The sequence below is a fragment of the Telmatherina bonti genome, assembly GCF_933228915.1.
Source record: "Telmatherina bonti genome assembly, chromosome: 14".
Taxonomy (NCBI): domain Eukaryota; kingdom Metazoa; phylum Chordata; class Actinopteri; order Atheriniformes; family Telmatherinidae; genus Telmatherina; species Telmatherina bonti.
In genome coordinates, this window is record NC_136612.1 from 40,356,649 (window position 1) to 40,377,772 (window position 21,124).

A 21,124-nucleotide genomic window follows, 5' to 3' on the forward strand; every position below is an offset into this window, starting at 1 on the left:
TGGTGATGAGGTGGAACGGGAGATTCTCATCATGATGAGGTGGAACGGGAGATTCTCATGGTGATGAGGTGGAACGGGATATTCTCATGGTGATGAGGTGGAACGGGAGATTCTCATCATGATGAGGTGGAACGGGAGATTCTCATCATGATGAGGTGGAACAGGAGATTCTCATCGTGATGAGGTGGAACGGGAGATTCTCATCATGATGAGGTGGAACGGGAGATTCTCATGGTGATGAGGTGGAACGGGAGATTCTCATCATGACGAGGTGGAACGGGAGATTCTCATCATGATGAGGTGGAACGGGAGATTCTCATCATGATGTGGTGGAACAGGAGATTCTCATCGTGATGAGATGGAACGGGAGATTATCATCATGATGAGGTGGAACGGGAGATTCTCATCATGATGAGGTGGAACGGGAGATTCTCATCGTGATGAGGTGGAACGGGAGATTCTCATGGTGATGAGGTGGAATGGGAGATTCTCATGGTGATGAGGTGGAACGGGAGATTCTCATGGTGATGAGGTGGAACGGGAGATTCTCAGGGTGATGAGGTGGAACGGGAGATTCTCATGGTGATGAGGTGGAACGGGAGATTCTCATCATGATGAGGTGGAACGGGAGATTCTCATCATGATTAGGTGGAACGGGAGATTCTCATGATGAGGTGGAACGGGAGATTCTCATGGTGATGAGGTGGAACGGGAGATTCTCATCATGAGGTTGAACGGGAGATTCTCATCATGATGAGGTGGAACATGAGATTCTCATGGTGATGAGGTGGAACGGGAGATTCTCATCATGATGAGATGGAACGGGAGATTATCATCATGATGTGGTGGAACGGGAGATTCTCATGGTGATGAGGTGGAACGGGAGATTCTCATCATGATGATGTGGTGGAACGGGAGATTGTCATCATGATGAGGTGGAACAGGAGAGTCTCATGATGAGGTGGAATGGGAGATTCTCATGGTGATGAGGTGGAACGGGAGATTCTCATGGTGGTGAGGTGGAACGGGAGATTCTCATCATGATGAGGTGGAACGGGAGATTCTCATGTTGAGGTGGAACGGGAGATTCTCATGGTGATGAGGTGGAACGGGAGATTCTCATGGTGATGAGGTGGAACGGGAGATTCTCATGGTGATGAGGTGGAACGGGAGATTCTCATCATGATGAGGTGGAACGGGAGATTCTCATGGTGATGAGGTGGAACGGGATATTCTCATGGTGATGAGGTGGAACGGGAGATTCTCATCATGATGAGGTGGAACGGGAGATTCTCATCATGATGAGGTGGAACAGGAGATTCTCATCGTGATGAGGTGGAACGGGAGATTCTCATCATGATGAGGTGGAACGGGAGATTCTCATGGTGATGAGGTGGAACGGGAGATTCTCATCATGACGAGGTGGAACGGGAGATTCTCATCATGATGAGGTGGAACGGGAGATTCTCATCATGATGTGGTGGAACGGGAGATTCTCATGGTGATGAGGTGGAACGGGAGATTCTCATCATGATGAGGTGGAACGGGAGATTCTCATGGTGATGAGGTGGAACGGGAGATTCTCATGGTGATGAGGTGGAACGGGAGATTCTCATCATGATGAGGTGGAACGGGAGATTCTCATCGTGATGAGGTGGAACGGGAGATTCTCATGGTGATGAGGTGGAATGGGAGATTCTCATGGTGATGAGGTGGAACGGGAGATTCTCATGGTGATGAGGTGGAACGGGAGATTCTCATCATGATGAGGTGGAACGGGAGATTCTCATCATGATGAGGTGGAACGGGAGATTCTCATGATGAGGTGGAATGGGAGATTCTCATGATGAGGTGGAACGGGAGATTCTCATGGTGATGAGGTGGAACGGGAGATTCTCATGGTGATGAGGCTGAACGGGAGATTCTCATGGTGATGAGGTGGAACGGGAGATTCTCATGATGAGGTGGAACGGGATATTCTCATGGTGATGAGGTGGAACGGGAGATTCTCATGGTGATGAGGTGGAACGGGAGATTCTCATGGTGATGAGGTGGAATGGGAGATTCTCATGGTGATGAGGTGGAACGGGAGATTCTCATGGTGATGAGGTGGAACGGGAGATTCTCATCATGATGAGGTGGAACGGGATATTCTCATCATGAGGTGGAACGGGTGATTCTCATGATGAGGTGGAACGGGAGATTCTCATGATAAGGTGGAACGGGAGATTCTCATGGTGATGAGGTGGAACGGGAGATTCTCAGGGTGATGAGGTGGAACGGGAGATTCTCATGGTGATGAGGTGGAACGGGAGATTCTCATCATGATGATGTGGTGGAACGGGAGATTCTCATCATGATGAGGTGGAACGGGAGATTCTCATGGTGATGAGGTGGAACGGGAGATTCTCATGGTGATGAGGTGGAACGGGAGATTCTCATCATGATGAGGTGGAAAGGGAGATTCTCATCGTGATGAGGTGGAACGGGAGATTCTCATGGTGATGAGGTGGAATGGGAGATTCTCATGGTGATGAGGTGGAACGGGAGATTCTCAGGGTGATGAGGTGGAACGGGAGATTCTCATGGTGATGAGGTGGAACGGGAGATTCTCATCATGATGATGTGGTGGAACGGGAGATTCTCATCATGATCAGGTGGAACAGGAGAGTCTCATGATGAGGTGGAATGGGAGATTCTCATGGTGATGAGGTGGAACGGGAGATTCTCATGGTGGTGAGGTGGAACGGGAGATTCTCATCATGATGAGGTGGAACGGGAGATTCTCATGTTGAGGTGGAACGGGAGATTCTCATGGTGATGAGGTGGAACGGGAGATTCTCATCATGATGAGGTGGAACGGGAGATTCTCATCATGATGAGGTGGAACGGGAGATTCTCATGGTGATGAGGTGGAACGGGAGATTCTCATCGTGATGAGGTGGAACGGGAGATTCTCATCATGATGAGGTGGAACGGGAGATTCTCATGGTGATGAGGTGGAACGGGAGATTCTCATCATGATGAGGTGGAACGGGAGATTCTCATCGTGATGAGGTGGAATGGGAAATTCTCATGGTGATGAGGTGGAACGGGAGATTCTCATGATGAGGTGGAACGGGAGATTCTCATGGTGATGAGGTGGAATGGGAGATTCTCATGGTGATGAGGTGGAACGGGAGATTCTCATGATGAGGTGGAACGGGAGATTCTCATGGTGACGAGGTGGAACGGGAGATTCTCATCATGATGAGGTGGAACGGGAGATTCTCATCATGATGAGGTGGAACGGGAGATTCTCATGATGAGGTGGAACGGGAGATTCTCATGATAAGGTGGAACGGGAGATTCTCATGGTGATGAGGTGGAACGGGAGATTCTCATGGTGACGAGGTGGAACGGGAGATTCTCATCATGATGAGGTGGAACGGGAGATTCTCATCATGATGAGGTGGAACGGGAGATTCTCATGATGAGGTGGAACGGGAGATTCTCATGGTGATGAGGTGGAAAGGGAGATTCTCATGGTGATGAGGTGGAACGGGAGATTTTCATGGTGATGAGGTGGAACGGGAGATTCTCATCATGATGAGGTGGAACGGGAGATTCTCATGGTGATGAGGTGGAACGGGAGATTCTCATGGTGATGAGGTGGAACGGGAGATTCTCATGGTGATGAGGTGGAACGGGAGATTCTCATCATGATGAGGTGGAACGGGAGATTCTCATCATGATGAGGTGGAACGGGAGATTCTCATGGTGATGAGGTGGAACGGGAGATTCTCATCATGATGAGGTGGAACGGGAGATTCTCATCATGATGAGGTGGAACGGGAGATTCTCATCATGATGAGGTGGAACGGGAGATTCTCATCGTGATATGCATTTACTGTGTGATGTTTAATGTTAATATGGGGGGAAAATCTCCACCTTGTTGAATCCTCCCACCAAAAATCAAAAGGGCGATGATCTCACAATATAGGATTATCAAAAACAGAATCTGATTCTATTGCCTTCATCACACTTTTGGCTCGTAGAATTATTTTATTCATATGGAAGGAGTCTCTGCCACCCACCTATATGCAATGGGTTCATGATTTTCTTTTCTTCTTAAAGCTTGAAAAGATTAAGTTCTCCCAGCGGGGAAATATCAAAGCATTCTATGAACTCTGGAATCCATATTTATCTGCTTTAAACCAAAGTGTCCTGCAACCTCTACTGTCTACCTGATAATATGAGTTAATGTTTTGACAATAGTAGTTCTTCTTGGGTCTGTTGCGCCAAGTATCATTCTATAAAGTGGTGTACACTCCAGGTACTATGAAGCATCTAATTTTTTAAGTACCACCAGCTGTAGACTAAAAGCACAGTGGGACAAAACTGAGTCTTAAAATGGATAATACAAACATTAACAAAACTCTGACTGGTTTTTACCATGAATTCAGAAAGTAAAAATCCTAAAAAAAAAATTTAAAAAAAAAAAAAATTAGATTATTATAAATACAAATAATCTCGATTTGAAAATAAATTGTGGGTGTAACCACAGAAAGGCTGGTATATGGGAGGCCCAAGCACCACTACTGAAACACAAACTACAGTTTGAGAACTGTTAGGCTTTATTTTGTTTTTCTGTGTGTGTGTGTGTGTGTGTGTGTGCGGATGTGTGTGTGTGTTTTCTTTTTATATGTACACTTTTTTTTTGTAATCGGTTTTTTATCTGTACAATTCTGTTTATTTGTTTTGTTTTGTTCTGTTTTGTTTTTGGTTTTGTTTGTTTGTTTGAAAAACTATAAATAAAAAAAATGGTGCTGACTTGATTTTAGAAAAGTTCCAGAACCTCATTCATGTGTTTTTCTGATTTTAGCTAGAATAAAATTGTCAGCTGGTCAGCTTCTGTGGTCTTATCAGGCTCCGCTCACCAAACTGCACCAGTTTTATATAATTACTGTTATATGTTTTTTTATGTCCTTCAAACATTTTTTCCTCTGTTTAAACTTCAGACTGCAAGCTTACTTGAACAAATAAGATAATACTAAAATAATAAGAAATAATAATGATGATTACAATAATAATAATACAGAACTTTACAGGTCATCCTTCTTACAGGTCTTCTCTGTATAATGAAATACTTCTATATTATCATGTTGAACAGCTCCTGAAAATAACTTATTTATTTGTTTGTAAAGACAATTTGCTTTCAATAAACTTCAGTTTCTAATACAAACAGCTCCGTCCACTCGGTCTGAGAACTTTCTGTCTTGTCTTCGCAGAGACCAAGCAGGAGTTGGAGGACCTCACAGCTGACATCAAGAAGACAGCCAATAAAGTTCGCTCAAAATTAAAAGGTACGACCATCCATCGCCGTATTTTCTTGTTTGATGAGTCAGGATGAGTCAAGACCGGCTGGAGGAGGACCAGGTCTCAGTGTGGTCCAGAGTCCAGACCTCATCCTGACTGCAGGAACCAGACAAGCTAGAGGAGGACCAGGTCTCAGTGTGGTCCAGAGTCCAGACCTCATCCTGACTGCAAGAACCAGACAAGCTAGAGGAGGACCAGGTCTCAGTGTGGTCCAGAGTCCAGACCTCATCCTGACTGCAGGAACCAAACCGGCTGGAGGAGGACCAGGTCTCAGTGTGGTCTAGACCTCATCCTGACTGCAGGAACCAAACCGGCTGGAGGAGGACCAGGTCTCAGTGTGGTCTAGACCTCATCCTGACTGCAGGAACCAAACCGGCTGGAGGAGGACCAGGTCTCAGTGTGGTCTAGACCTCATCCTGACTGCAGGAACCAAACCGGCTGGAGGAGGACCAGGTCTCAGTGTGGTCTAGACCTCATCCTGACTGCAGGAACCAAACCGGCTGGAGGAGGACCAGGTCTCAGTGTGGTCTAGACCTCATCCTGACTGCAGGAACCAAACCGGCTGGAGGAGGACCAGGTCTCAGTGTGGTCTAGACCTCATCCTGACTGCAGGAACCAAACCGGCTGGAGGAGGACCAGGTCTCAGTGTGGTCCAGACCTCATCCTGACTGCAGGAACCAAACCGGCTGGAGGAGGACCAGGTCTCAGTGTGGTCTAGACCTCATCCTGACTGCAGGAACCAAACCGGCTGGAGGAGGACCAGGTCTCAGTGTGGTCCAGACCTCATCCTGACTGCAGGAACCAAACCGGCTGGAGGAGGACCAGGTCTCAGTGTGGTCTAGACCTCATCCTGACTGCAGGAACCAGACCGGCTAGAGGAGGACCAGGTCTCAGTGTGGTCCAGACCTCATCCTGACTGCAGGAACCAAACCGGCTGGAGGAGGACCAGGTCTCAGTGTGGTCCAGACCTCAAGTGTGGTCCAGACCTCATCCTGACTGCAGGAACCAAACCGGCTGGAGGAGGACCAGGTCTCTGGTCCGGAGTCCAGACCTGGTCCTTCCTAAAGATCCAGATTTGTTGGATACACGTCGATGTTGGTGTGGAGACGACTGAGTCCAGATTGTCTCTCATGCAGCATCCTCTGAGTCTACGTCAGAGGATTCAGGGTGTTTCACCGAGGATGTTGACCTTCAGAAGCATCAGAGAGAAAAAAACAATTCAGAGACGATTTATCAGGCCGCCATCGCCGGGGCAACCACACACACACATACAGAGACCAACGAGCCAATCAGCTTGAAGCTGCACAGAGTCGGTGCAGCGGTGCTGGTTCATGGTGAAGGTTCAAGGACATCGCTGGTTTAATGTTCGGAGCCCGAGGACGGAGGACACAAACACGTCCACACTGTGCACATGCAGGCCGAGGAGAGCTGCCAAAAGCCGCGAGCACCACCGTCTGCACGCACACGCCGCAGCATCGCCTACCGTAGACCTACATGGCTCTTCCAGCAGACCAACCATTAAGGCGACTCTGCTTCCACCTTCATCCGCTTCCTGCTGGAAAAATGATCCACTGGGAAAGTTCCATTATTAGAGTAATTCCACCCGCCGACAACCGATCCGTGACTCCTCACATGACTCACGTCCACGCCAAGGCAGCGCGCTTCCCGTCCCAGATCCCAGATGGACCGCATGGGGTACAGATGGACCGCATGGGGTACAACTGGACCGCATGGGGTACTACTGGACCGCATGGGGTACAGATGGACCACATGGGGTACTACTGGACCGCATGGGGTACAACTGGACCGCATGGGGTACTACTGGACCGCATGGGGTACAACTGGACCGCATGGGGTACAGATGGACCGCATGGGGTACTACTGGACCGCATGGGGTACAGATGGACCGCATGGGGTACAGATGAACCGCATGGGGTACTACTGGACCGCATGGGGTACAGATGGACCGCATGGGGTACTACTGGACCGCATGGGGTACAGATGGACCGCATGGGGTACTACTGGACCGCATGGGGTACAACTGGACCGCATGGGGTACAACTGGACCGCATGGGGTACTACTGGACCGCATGGGGTACAGATGGACCGAATGGGGTACAACTGGACCGCATGGGGTACAACTGGACCGCATGGGGTACTACTGGACCGCATGGGGTACAGATGGACCGAATGGGGTACAACTGGACCGCATGGGATACAACTGGACCGCATGGGATACAACTGGACTGCATGGGGTACTACTGGACCGCATGGGATACAACTGGACCGCATGGGGTACAGATGGACCGCATGGGGTACAGATGGACCGCATGGGGTACAGATGGACCGCATGGGGTACAACTGGACCGCATGGGGTACAACTGGACCGCATGGGGTACTACTGGACCGCATGGGGTACAGATGGACCGAATGGGGTACAACTGGACCGCATGGGATACAACTGGACCGCATGGGATACAACTGGACCGCATGGGGTACTACTGGACCGCATGGGATACAACTGGACCGCATGGGGTACAGATGGACCGCATGGGATACAACTGGACCGCATGGGATACAACTGGACCGCATGGGGTACTACTGGACCGCATGGGATACAACTGGACCGCATGGGGTACAGATGGACCGCATGGGGTACAGATGGACCGCATGGGGTACAACTGGACCGCATGGGGTACTACTGGACCGCATGGGGTACAACTGGACCGCATGGGGTACTACTGGACCGCATGGGGTACAACTGGACCGCATGGGGTACTACTGGACCGCATGGGGTACAGATGGACCGAATGGGGTACAACTGGACCGCATGGGATACAACTGGACCGCATGGGATACAACTGGACCGCATGGGATACAACTGGACCGCATGGGGTACTACTGGACCGCATGGGATACAACTGGACCGCATGGGGTACAACTGGACCGCATGGGGTACTACTGGACCGCATGGGGTACTACTGGACCGCATGGGGTACAGATGGACCGAATGGGGTACAACTGGACCGCATGGGATACAACTGGACCGCATGGGATACTACTGGACCGCATGGGGTACAACTGGACCGCATGGGGTACAGATGGACCGCATGGGGTACAGATGGACCGCATGGGGTACAGATGGACCGCATGGGGTACTACTGGACCGCATGGGGTACAACTGGACCGCATGGGGTACAACTGGACCGCATGGGATACAACTGGACCGCATGGGGTACAGATGGACCGAATGGGGTACAACTGGACCGCATGGGATACAACTGGACCGCATGGGGTACAGATGGACCGAATGGGGTACAACTGGACCGCATGGGATACAACTGGACCGCATGGGATACAACTGGACCGCATGGGATACAACTGGACCGCATGGGGTACAGATGGACCGCATGGGGTACAGATGGACCGAATGGGGTACAACTGGACCGCATGGGGTACAGATGGACCGCATGGGGTACAGATGGACCGAATGGGGTACAACTGGACCGCATGGGATACAACTGGACCGCATGGGGTACTACTGGACCGCATGGGGTACTACTGGACCGCATGGGGTACAACTGGACCGCATGGGGTACAGATTCCCGTTAATATTCAAATATATCATCAAAAATTATCATCACTACTGCAATTATTCCGGTTTTACAGAGAATTTCAAGAAATTTCATAAAAAAAATTTAATCCAAGAAGGAATTTCCAATAAATTCCGAGAAGAATTAAATTTAATTAAAGACTCAGTGTTTGTCTATTCCTAAGTAACTCTGATATATGTGAGACAGATTTTTATATAAGAACAAATAAACACGTGTTTCTGGGGTTTTTTATTTTTGCAACTGGAGATGCTAAACGTGTCTTCAAACAGACACAAGAGGACACAATCTGTTGCTTACTCACCCAGTTTTCATCTCACTGGCCCACAAATACAGAAAAAGCTCATGCAAATCTTCCCCGAGCAGACACACCATCGCCATCAGTGCTGTGTGATATTGCTTAGTCATCATGGATCCAGCAGCGAGCAGCCGGGCCACGAGCCAGAAAACACACAAATGTTTTCAGCACTTCTGAGGACGTGACATTGTCTCACATTAATTAATTTCATTGAGCCTCACACCAGCTTTCCTGCCACCTAAAGCTTTGCTTTCCAGATGAAATGGAATAATGTATACTTTGGGGACGTCCTCACGAGTTTGTTACGTCCTTGTAATGCAGCAGACCGATATCGGTCCCCAAGATCCACATAAACAAGGGGAAACATGTAGTGGAAAATATCAGTGGAAAACTAGTCATGTGATGGAAACAAAGGGACATCAGAGTCATGTGACAGAAGGATGCACCTGCAGCCAGTTACAGTAATACACACAGCTGATATGCTCTCCTGTAACCCAAGAGGAACCTCTGGGATCCCCATGTCGCCCTCTTTAGGTAGCCGAGTGCATTACAACAAAAAGAATACATTATTTCCCAAAGCAGCAGAGTTTATCACCCATCCCTGCAACTTATTTTCTCTTTACATGGACATAGATGTTATCCCTCTCATGGAAGTTTGCTCAGGTCCTTTTCCATTAAAAAAAAGAGGTTGATCCAATTCTCAGCTAAGTTTTAGTCTAAAATGTGATTTTCTTTTTTCCTCATTTTTAGCCCAGTTTTAGAAAAAAACATTTTTAATGTTTCCATTTTTTCTATATAAATAAAAATGCGGGACTTTCCTTTTTTTTTTACCTCTATTTCCACTTCTCACTACTAATGTGCAAGCTAGCTACAGCAGCTCTGTCTCCAGAGCCCCTGTTGGTTTGAAAATGATCTAGCACAGGGGTCCCCAACCTTTTTTGTACCAGGGACCAGTTTCACACAGAAACACTTTCTCAAGGACCGGGTAGGGGCATGAATGTTCCAATAACAAAAACCTTAATCAACATATTTAGTATGTAATCTGAATGCAACAATTACATTTTATATTAGGTACTTTCTTAACTATTACACTATAGGATCAACAAAATGTAGAATCAGTGGGAGCTCACGGCTTGTTTGGCGCATGTGAATCACCTGTTGCGATGAACCCGTAACTCAGGTGGGAATCTTGGTATTTTCTTTTAAATGCAGCTTTCTTTTTGCAGGCAGTCTGTGACCCTTCTGCGGTTGCAGCGTTGTCTTGTTTAACTTTTCCAAAGAAACTCTTCAGTGAACTCTGTTTCTGACTCATTTTGCGAGGGCTAGCTTACGTTGCTGGTGCAGGATTGATACACCTCAAAGAGTCAAGCGCCGAAGTTAGGCAAGGGCGGAAGTGGTTGTCTTTCAAAATGACACCCGGAAGCAAAAACATATTTTTATATGAAAGAATCAAGATTATTCTGTTACAGTGGCTGGAGGGAGGTGGACCCAAATGCAGGAGTCGGGGCGCCAGTCTACAGAACTCCGGTTTATTCTCAGGGCAGAGCAACAAAATGACAATTAACAGAATGACAATGAACCAACAAACACAACTGAAACCGAGGGGTATAAATACACAGAAAAACCAAACAAGAAACAGGTGAAGCAAATTAACTAAGTGAATGCAGGTGAACTCAATGACCAGGAAATCAATAAAGCTAAACAAACAAACAAGGGAACCAAACAGGAAATACTACCAAAATAAAACAGGAACCCAGAACCAAGGAAAAAGCAAACCACCACATCATAACAGTACCACATCATAACATATTCATTCTTTGCAGCCCAGTACAAAATGATCCACGGAGCGGTACCGGTCCGGGGCCCAGTGGTTGGGGACCCCTGGTCTAACAGACAGAAAACAGTGTGAGCAGGCAGAAAGTTTTACCTCTGAGCATCTCCAAGTTACAAAAGGAGTGCCTCACGGCTCAGTGTTAGAGCTCTTATATCAATGATATTCACCAGAATGGGTCCAAAATTTATTTCATATGCTGATGATACTGTGATTTATCAATACAATTATGTTATTTCAAAAGTTTTACATTTAAAACATTTAATATTAAAAAAAGCTTTTTCAAACAGTAAGACCAAACGCAGACCTTCCCCCTTAATCACTGAGCCAGGTTACTGATGAACTTTGTCAGTATTTTGATTAAGGAATTTATTTTACTTCACATATTTGTTAAGCATATTAATTTCATTTGCAAAAAAATCCAGCCTTTCATATGACTTTAAAGAAGTTTGGTTGTTGCTATGTCTTATCCAGTTTGGATTACAGTTTTTTGTCCATAAATGAAAAGACGTCATCGTCTGCTCTGAGTGCTGGTCACCGTGGGGCTTTCAGGTCCATCACAAAGTTCAGATAAAATGATGATTGCACAAACATGTAGAATGGTTTGTCCATCGGCATGTCATCTAGTCTTCATTCAGCCATTCTTATCGTTTTCAATCCCAGGCTTGCAAACAGGAACAAAGGCTCTTTTGTGTGATGATGTGTAGGAAGGTCCATCTGTTTGTAGATTTCCTGCTTGATTTGGGGATTTTGATTTGCTTTAATGCTTTATTCAGTTTTTATCTGTGTTTGTAATTTTCTGTGTTTTGCGGTGCTGCGGCATTCTTGGCCAGGACACTCAGAAAAGAGAAGTTAAATTTTAATCAAGTCCAAGAAAAAAATCTTTGAGATGAAGACTTCGAGTTGTCGGTAATGACAAAAGCTTCATGCTGCTCAGACCTGAATCATTTTCAGCAGGTATTTCCGTCAGCGCAGGCGTCGAACGGTGAAACATCACCCTGTGGTGTCAAGTCGAGTTGCATGACGGAGCTGCAGCAAGCTGAGACATCCAATATAAGAGTGATGAAGAGATGCTGGCAGAGGAAGATGAGGAAGGAGGGTGGAGTCTTCTGCTATCTGTTGTTTCCACGGAGACGGAGATGAACAGTCTGCAGGTTATATAGTCAGGCTGAAAGGAAGTGCAGACCTGAAACCTGACTTATCTCCTTGTTTACTGTAACGCTACACAAGATTCCAGCTGCAAGTTGCTGAGACTGACCTGAGCAGAATCCGTCTGCTACAGGATTCATTTGACAGCTAATTCTGCTTTATTTGACCGCATGCCGCTCATCTGCGGAGATCTACTTCTTAGAAAGAGATTCATTTTCCAATATTCAGTGTAAACTGTCTTTTCCCTGGTAAACCTCTGGTGTCCAACTGTCAGCAAATGCAGCATTTCATGTTTTTCTACACCATGATGCAGCATCATCTCACGATGTGTCTCCATGGTAACGGTCTGTTCAGATTTGATGAAAAGTGTGTTCAAGTCTCAGATCTATAAATCCAGCTGATCTGACAACAATGAAGAAACTTCTGACGACACTATTCCTGTTTTCCAAACCGTTAAACTTTCTGGTGGGAAATAAACGTCTGAACGGAGGAAATTTCCTGATTTTATCTGAAATGTTCATTTAACTGAGTAAAAACATGAGCTGGGAACTCTGCCATTGTGTTTCTGCAGCAATCGAGCAGAGCATCGAGCAGGAGGAGGGTCTCAACAGATCATCAGCAGACCTCCGAATCCGCAAGACACAGGTGGGTCGAGTCCAGGTGGAGGAGCCTGACCAGCGGAAGAGCATCTCAGTCTTTCATAGCTCATCAGCGGATTAACAATCATCAACCAAAATGGGTTTATTCTATTTTGTTTCATTTATTAGTGAACATGTACATAAATATTTCCATTTAACGTCCTAGAGTTTGCATTTTAGGCAAACTTCCACTACATGCACTCCATGATCCGTTCCAGCCACACACACACACACACAGAAACAACAACAGGCAGAAACTTAAAGGTTTGAATGGCGAACGGAGCTGCAGCTCTGGGATCAGTTGTGACAGACAGCCGCAGACGGAAGACGTTCTGGTCTTATGTAGCAGCAGCATGCTAGCAAACAGCACACACACATTTAGCTTCTTACACCGTTTGTCCAGTTCTGTCTCCAAACTCCTGCAGGGATGTGAGCAGAAGTTTTTTAGCTTTCATAACTTTGTAAGACGTGTAATAGTGTGTTCACTGAACTCAAGGTGACAAATCAACTAGTTTGGTTTCGTCGTGACGGAGATATGATGGAATATGTCTGAAATTTACCAACTTTAATTTGGAGATTAAATTTTAATCGAAAGTGACTCTCAGATCTTTAAATTAATTTAGATGAATTTTTCGTGAAAATTCGCTCCTGGTTTCATAAAAGAAAAAACATCCAGACATTAATATAAAGATTTCATTTGATTTCTTTTTTATTAATTTATTATAATTATTTTATTTATTTATTATTCCCATTTTTCTATTATTACATAATATCCTTTTATTAATTATTTTATTTTTATGAACTATTTATCTAAATGTTTTCTCGCCCTGCTTCTACCTCCACGAGGAACCCGTGACCCGTGCCTCTACCTGTTCGCTCAGCGCTGCAGTATTCTGAGCTGTGATTGGCTCCTCTCCTCCGTGTCCGCGCGCTGCCGCCGCCTGGCACACGAGACGGGAGATTCAGCATCTCGTACCAGCAGTTTATGGAACCACAGAGATAAAACAGAAAAACAAGAAAAAAACTGATTTATGACCGCGATAAGGAAACGTCTCCGTCCACCAAACAATGCAGGAATTATATTTGTTTCTACAGAAATTCATTTTCATGTTGGTTCAAGCATCAAACCGTGAAGCTGAATGAGTCTGAGACGTTACGATGAGGTTATTTCTGAGTCAAACTGACTGAATATTACTCCCAGTTAAGCTGAGCGGATTTAATCATCTTCATTTTAACTGACCAGTTTTAAGGAGGAGTGTTGGACTCTGTTGTTCTGGTTTTACCACAACATTCTTTTATAAAGCCGCGCCGACATTTATGACTTCCTAGATGCGTAAATGATTAGATGTAGGAAATATGAAGAGATCTGTGTTTCATGTGCCGCCTGTTGTTCCTGTTGGGAGGAAAGTTGGCCAGGTGATGTTCGTGGTGAGGAAACAACTCCGTGAGTCATGTGACGTCTCAGATGTGACGTCATGTCCCAGATATTCCCAGAGAGTGAAAACTGCACCTTCCTCTGAGTAGCTCCTCCACAGCTGTGGTTTGTTTCCTGGTGGAACAACTTCTGCTGAATTACAGCCAGTTTTCATGAGGCTTCCAGCAAACAAGCTGAAATGTTTCCATTGTCCTCTCCATCTTCTGTCCCGCAGCACTCGACGCTGTCGCGTAAGTTTGTGGAGGTGATGACTGAGTACAACACCACGCAGTCCAAGTATCGCGACCGCTGCAAGGACCGCATCCAGAGACAGCTGGAGATCAGTGAGTTCCCACCAACACTAACCTCTTCTTCACCAGGCCCGTGTCCCCTAAATGGTTTCCACAGACATGAGGTTTTTACTGGCATGTCAGAATCAACATGCGTGTTCGAGGGGATTCACCTGGAACACAGTGGATTATCCAGCAAGAAGAGACTTAGATCGGGATACAGGGCAAGAGTCCATCACAGGACCATCGCGGAGACAAACTGTCCTACGGATAATTTAGTGATCTCTGATTGGTGGTAGGAAGCCTGGAAGAACCTGGGCGTACCCTGGAGAACCCCCCCCCCCAAGCTGACCAGTAACCTGTATGCATTGAACTAACAGTAGCGATTTTGTTCTACGGTCATTCACCAGACGCGTTTATCCAAAGCGACTGATGAGATTAACCTGACATGTCTTTTTGGTGGGAGGAAGCCAGAGTACAAGGGCATACACGGGGAGAACATGCTAACACACCAGCCAAGGCTCGAACCAGACTGCAGCACTGACCGCTACACCACCGTGTCGCCCAAAGAATGAGTAAAATAGTCCAACCAATCAGCGCTACATCTTAGCATTACGGCTATGCTACATCTTACCATCGCTGCTACGCTACATCTTAGCATTACTGCTACACCACGTTAGCATTACTGCTACACCACATGTTAGCATCTCTGCTACACCACATGTTAGCATTACTGCTACACCACATGTTAACATTACTACTACACCACATGTTAGCATCGCTGCTACACCACATGTTAGCATTGCTGCTAGACTACATTTTAGCATCGCTGCTACACTACATTTTCCCATCACTGCTATGCTACATCTTAGCATCGCTGCTACACTACATCTCAGCATCACTGCTACACCACATGTTAGCATTACTGCTACACCACATGTTAGCATCGCTGCTACGCCACATGTTAGCATTGCTGCTACACTACATTTTAGCATTGCTGCTACACTACATTTTCCCATCACTGCTATGCTACATCTTAGCATCGCTGCTACACTATATCTCAGCATTACTGCTACACCACATGTTAGCATTACTGCTACACCACATGTTAGTGTTACTGCTACACCACATGTTAGCATTGCTGCTATGCTACATCTTAACATTGCTGCTACACCACATGTTAGCATTGCTACAATGCTACATCTTAGCATTACTGCTACATCACGTTAGCATTACTGCTATGCTACATCTTAGAATTACTGCTACACCACATGTTAGCATTGCTGCTACACCACATGTTAGCATTGCTGCTACGCTACATCTTAACATCGCTGCTACACCACATGTTAGCATTGCTGCTATGCTACATCTTAGAAATTGCTGCTACACCACATGTTAGCATTGCTGCGATGCTACATTTAGCATTTAGCTTCCTGGTGTCTGAAGGAAGTTACGCTGAACTCTGTCCGGGCGGGGTGGGGGGGAGCGTCTCCTGAAGAACAGCTTAACGTTTGGTTTCATCGCCAAAATAGCAGGAGGACGATAAACCCTGCAGTCACATGATCCATCAGCTGTCCTCGAAACTAAAGTGCATCCCCGATTGTCTCTCTGTGTTCTGTCTGCAGCTGGAAGAACCACCACTAATGAGGAGCTAGAGGACATGTTGGAGAGTGGCAAACTGGCTGTCTTCACCGATGATGTAAGCACCGCACCTTTGCCTGCTAACAGGCACATTAGCATGCGCTAGTTCTGCTTCCCACACTGATCACCACGTGCAGGAATGCAGAAAGGCCATGAGGTGCGCTGAAACATCAAGTAAAGACAGTCTTTACCACATGACATGAGTTGGGAGGGGCGATACATGCGCTGATCACATGTGAGAGGACAGAACACCATGCTGTAAATCAAAACTTAGCGAAACTCACCTCCTTTGATTGAAGCTCATTTATAATGTGACAGAGGGCTGGCCAGTCGCTGGAGGTCCGTTACGGCAGGTTTACAGCTGGTGTTCTGGTACTCTGCGCAGGTAAGTCGCTCTCAGGTAAGACTACATCATGACAAGCAGTTGACAGAAAGAGGTATAAGAAAAAAAAAAAAGAAGCTGAATTTTCCTCTAAGATTGTAGGAATCCGGACATCGTTCCCAGATGTTCCTCGTCAGGTTGTTAAAATAAAGAATTTTCAGCCTCAGATGATGAAATATGATCTTCTGCTTCCCCCTGTCATCCAGCCGGTCTGGTTCCTGCAGTCAGGACCAGGTCTGGACCACACTGAGACCTGGTCCTCCTCCAGCCGGTCTGGTTCCTGCAGTCAGGACGAGGCTGGACCATACTGAGACCTGGTCCTCCTCCAGCCGGTCTGCTTCCTGCAGTCAGGACCAGGTCTGGACCACACTGAGACCTGGTCCTCCTCCAGCCGGTCTGGTTCCTGCAGTCAGGACCAGGTCTGGACTCTGGACCAGAGACCTGGTCCTCCTCTAGCCGGTCTGGTTCCTGCAGTCAGGACCAGGTCTGGACTCTGGACCAGAGACCTGGTCCTCCTCCAGCCGGTCTGGTTCCTGCAGTCAGGACCAGGTCTGGACCACACTGAGACCTGGTCCTCCTCCAGCCGGTCTGCTTCCTGCAGTCAGGACCAGGTCTGGACCACACTGAGATCTGGTCCTCCTCCAGCCGGTCTGCTTCCTGCAGTCAGGACCAGGTCTGGACTCTGGACCAGAGACCTGGTCCTCCTCCAGCCGGTCTGGTTCCTGCAGTCAGGACGAGGCTGGACTCTGGACCAGAGACCTGGTCCTCCTCTAGCCGGTCTGGTTCCTGCAGTCAGGACCAGGTCTGGACTCTGGACCAGAGACCTGGTCCTCCTCTAGCCGGTCTGGTTCCTGCAGTCAGGATGAGGTCTGGACCACACTGAGACCTGGTCCTCCTCCAGCCGGTCTGCTTCCTGCAGTCAGGACCAGGTCTGGACCAGAGACCTGGTCCTCCTCTAGCCGGTCTGGTTCCTGCAGTCAGGACCAGGTCTGGACTCTGGACCAGAGACCTGGTCCTCCTCTAGCCGGTCTGGTTCCTGCAGTCAGGATGAGGTCTGGACCACACTGAGACCTGGTCCTCCTCCAGCCGGTCTGGTTCCTGCAGTCAGGACCAGGTCTGGACTCTGGACCAGAGACCTGGTCCTCCTCTAGCCGGTCTGGTTCCTGCAGTCAGGACCAGGTCTGGACTCTGGACCAGAGACCTGGTCCTCCTCCAGCCGGTCTGGTTCCTGCAGTCAGGACCAGGTCTGGACCACACTGAGACCTGGTCCTCCTCCAGCCGGTCTGCTTCCTGCAGTCAGGACCAGGTCTGGACTCTGGACCAGAGACCTGGTCCTCCTCTAGCCGGTCTGGTTCCTGCAGTCAGGACCAGGTCTGGACCACACTGAGACCTGGTCCTCCTCCAGCCGGTCTGCTTCCTGCAGTCAGGACCAGGTCTGGACCACACTGAGATCTGGTCCTCCTCCAGCCGGTCTGCTTCCTGCAGTCAGGACCAGGTCTGGACTCTGGACCAGAGACCTGGTCCTCCTCCAGCCGGTCTGGTTCCTGCAGTCAGGACGAGGCTGGACTCTGGACCAGAGACCTGGTCCTCCTCTAGCCGGTCTGGTTCCTGCAGTCAGGACCAGGTCTGGACTCTGGACCAGAGACCTGGTCCTCCTCTAGCCGGTCTGGTTCCTGCAGTCAGGACCAGGTCTGGACTCTGGACCAGAGACCTGGTCCTCCTCTAGCCGGTCTGGTTCCTGCAGTCAGGATGAGGTCTGGACCACACTGAGACCTGGTCCTCCTCCAGCCGGTCTGCTTCCTGCAGTCAGGACCAGGTCTGGACTCTGGACCAGAGACCTGGTCCTCCTCCAGCCGGTCTGGTTCCTGCAGTCAGGACGAGGCTGGACTCTGGACCAGAGACCTGGTCCTCCTCTAGCCGGTCTGGTTCCTGCAGTCAGGACCAGGTCTGGACCATACTGAGACCTGGTCCTCCTCCAGCCGGTCTGCTTCCTGCAGTCAGGACCAGGTCTGGACTCTGGACCAGAGACCTGGTCCTCCTCCAGCCGGTCTGGTTCCTGCAGTCAGGACGAGGCTGGACTCTGGACCAGAGACCTGGTCCTCCTCTAGCCGGTCTGGTTCCTGCAGTCAGGACCAGGTCTGGACCACACTGAGACCTGGTCCTCCTCCAGCCGGTCTGCTTCCTGCAGTCAGGACCAGGTCTGGACTCTGGACCAGAGACCTGGTCCTCCTCCAGCCGGTCTGGTTCCTGCAGTCAGGACGAGGCTGGACTCTGGACCAGAGACCTGGTCCTCCTCCAGCCGGTCTGGTTCCTGCAGTCAGGATGAGGCTGGACTCTGGACCAGAGACCTGGTCCTCCTCTAGCCGGTCTGGTTCCTGCAGTCAGGACCAGGTCTGGACTCTGGACCAGAGACCTGGTCCTCCTCCAGCCGGTCTGGTTCCTGCAGTCAGGATGAGGTCTGGACCACACTGAGACCTGGTCCTCCTCCAGCCGGTCTGGTTCCTGCAGTCAGGATCAGGTCTGGACTCTGGACCACACTGAGACCTGGTCCTCCTCCAGCCGGTCTGGTTCCTGCAGTCAGGATGAGGTCTGGACCACACTGAGACCTGGTCCTCCTCCAGCCGGTCTGGTTCCTGCAGTCAGGATGAGGTCTAGACCACACTGAGACCTGGTCCTCCTCCAGCCGGTCTGGTTCCTGCAGTCAGGATGAGGTCTGGACTCTGGACCACACTGAGACCTGGTCCTCCTCCAGCCGGTCTGGTTCCTGCAGTCAGGATGAGGTCTGGACTCTGGACCACACTGAGACCTGGTCCTCCTCCAGCCGGTCTGGTTCCTGCAGTCAGGATGAGGTCTGGACTCTGGACCACACTGAGACCTGGTCCTCCTCCAGCCGGTCTGCTTCCTGCAGTCAGGACCAGGTCTGGACCACACTGAGACCTGGTCCTCCTCTAGCCGGTCTGGTTCCTGCAGTCAGGATGAGGTCTGGACCACACTGAGACCTGGTCCTCCTCCAGCCGGTCTGGTTCCTGCAGTCAGGATGAGGTCTGGACTCTGGACCACACTGAGACCTGGTCCTCCTCCAGCCGGTCTGGTTCCTGCAGTCAGGATGAGGTCTGGACTCTGGACCACACTGAGACCTGGTCCTCCTCCAGCCGGTCTGCTTCCTGCAGTCAGGACCAGGTCTGGACCACACTGAGACCTGGTCCTCCTCTAGCCGGTCTGGTTCCTGCAGTCAGGACCAGGTCTGGACCACACTGAGACCTGGTCCTCCTCCAGCCGGTCTGCTTCCTGCAGTCAGGACCAGGTCTGGACTCTGGACCAGAGACCTGGTCCTCCTCCAGCCGGTCTGGTTCCTGCAGTCAGGACGAGGCTGGACTCTGGACCAGAGACCTGGTCCTCCTCCAGCCGGTCTGGTTCCTGCAGTCAGGATGAGGTCTGGACCACACTGAGACCTGGTCCTCCTCTAGCCGGTCTGGTTCCTGCAGTCAGGATGAGGTCTGGACCACACTGAGACCTGGTCCTCCTCCAGCTGGTCTGCTTCCTGCAGTCAGGACCAGATCTGGACTCTGGACCAGAGACCTGGTCCTCCTCCAGCCGGTCTGCTTCCTGCAGTCAGGACGAGGCTGGACTCTGGACCAGAGACCTGGTCCTCCTCCAGCCGGTCTGCTTCCTGCAGTCAGGACCAGATCTGGACTCTGGACCAGAGACCTGGTCCTCCTCCAGCCGGTCTGCTTCCTGCAGTCAGGACCAGGTTGAACAGGAGTAAAAGCTGCCCTGCAGCAGCACCTGGTGGCTGGCCATGGTATTACACCCACACAGCCTCTTCCATTTAAAACACGATTTCACAAGAAGTTCGACGTTGAATAAAGTACAGGAATTGAGAAAAATAATTGGGTTAATTTTTGGCAAAGTAAAATGCAGTAGAAACTGAATGTTTTCAGAAAACATGATTCATGTTCACTGATTTCCTGCTTTCAGATCACGACTTTTACAAAGTGTTCACAGCTTTTAAAAATTGTCCTGCAGATCAAAATGGATTCTCAGATGACCAAGCAGGCCCTGAACGAGATCGAGACCCGACACACCGAGATCATCAAGCTGGAAAACAGCATCCGCGAGCTGCACGACATGTTCGTGGACATGGCCATGCTGGTGGAGAGCCAGGTGTGTCCCGTGATCACAGCAAGCCTTCTCCACCTGTCAGACGTTGCATCGCGTCGGTGGTGTTTGGTCAACTGTCTGTCTGTGTTTCAGGGGGAGATGATCGACAGAATTGAGTACAACGTGGAGCACTCTGTCGACTACGTGGAGCGAGCTGTCTCCGATACCAAGAAGGCTGTCAAATACCAGAGCCAGGCTCGCAAGGTGAGCTGCGTTTCCAGGTGTCGGAAATGGTAACGTCTACTGCAGCATCTACTGCAATGTCTACCAGAACTGTCACATCTACTGCAACGTCTACCAGAACTATCACATCTACTGCAACGTCTAATGGAACTGTCACATCTACTGCAA

At 49.1% G+C, this 21,124-nt stretch overlaps 1 protein-coding gene across 1 annotated transcript in view; it reads left to right on the plus strand.

The window, feature by feature from the left end:
• LOC306765710 (syntaxin-1B-like) overlaps positions 1–21,124 on the plus strand; it is a gene marked incomplete at both ends in the record, with an annotated part of 139,875 nt that overhangs the window by 79,727 nt on the left and 39,024 nt on the right. The window contains 6 exons of the mRNA XM_079253195.1: positions 5,271–5,345; positions 12,819–12,892; positions 14,535–14,643; positions 16,215–16,288; positions 20,639–20,776; positions 20,867–20,977. Of these exons, the coding sequence (XP_079109321.1) occupies positions 5,271–5,345; positions 12,819–12,892; positions 14,535–14,643; positions 16,215–16,288; positions 20,639–20,776; positions 20,867–20,977 (581 nt within the window). The remainder of the gene's footprint in view (positions 1–5,270; positions 5,346–12,818; positions 12,893–14,534; positions 14,644–16,214; positions 16,289–20,638; positions 20,777–20,866; positions 20,978–21,124) is intronic.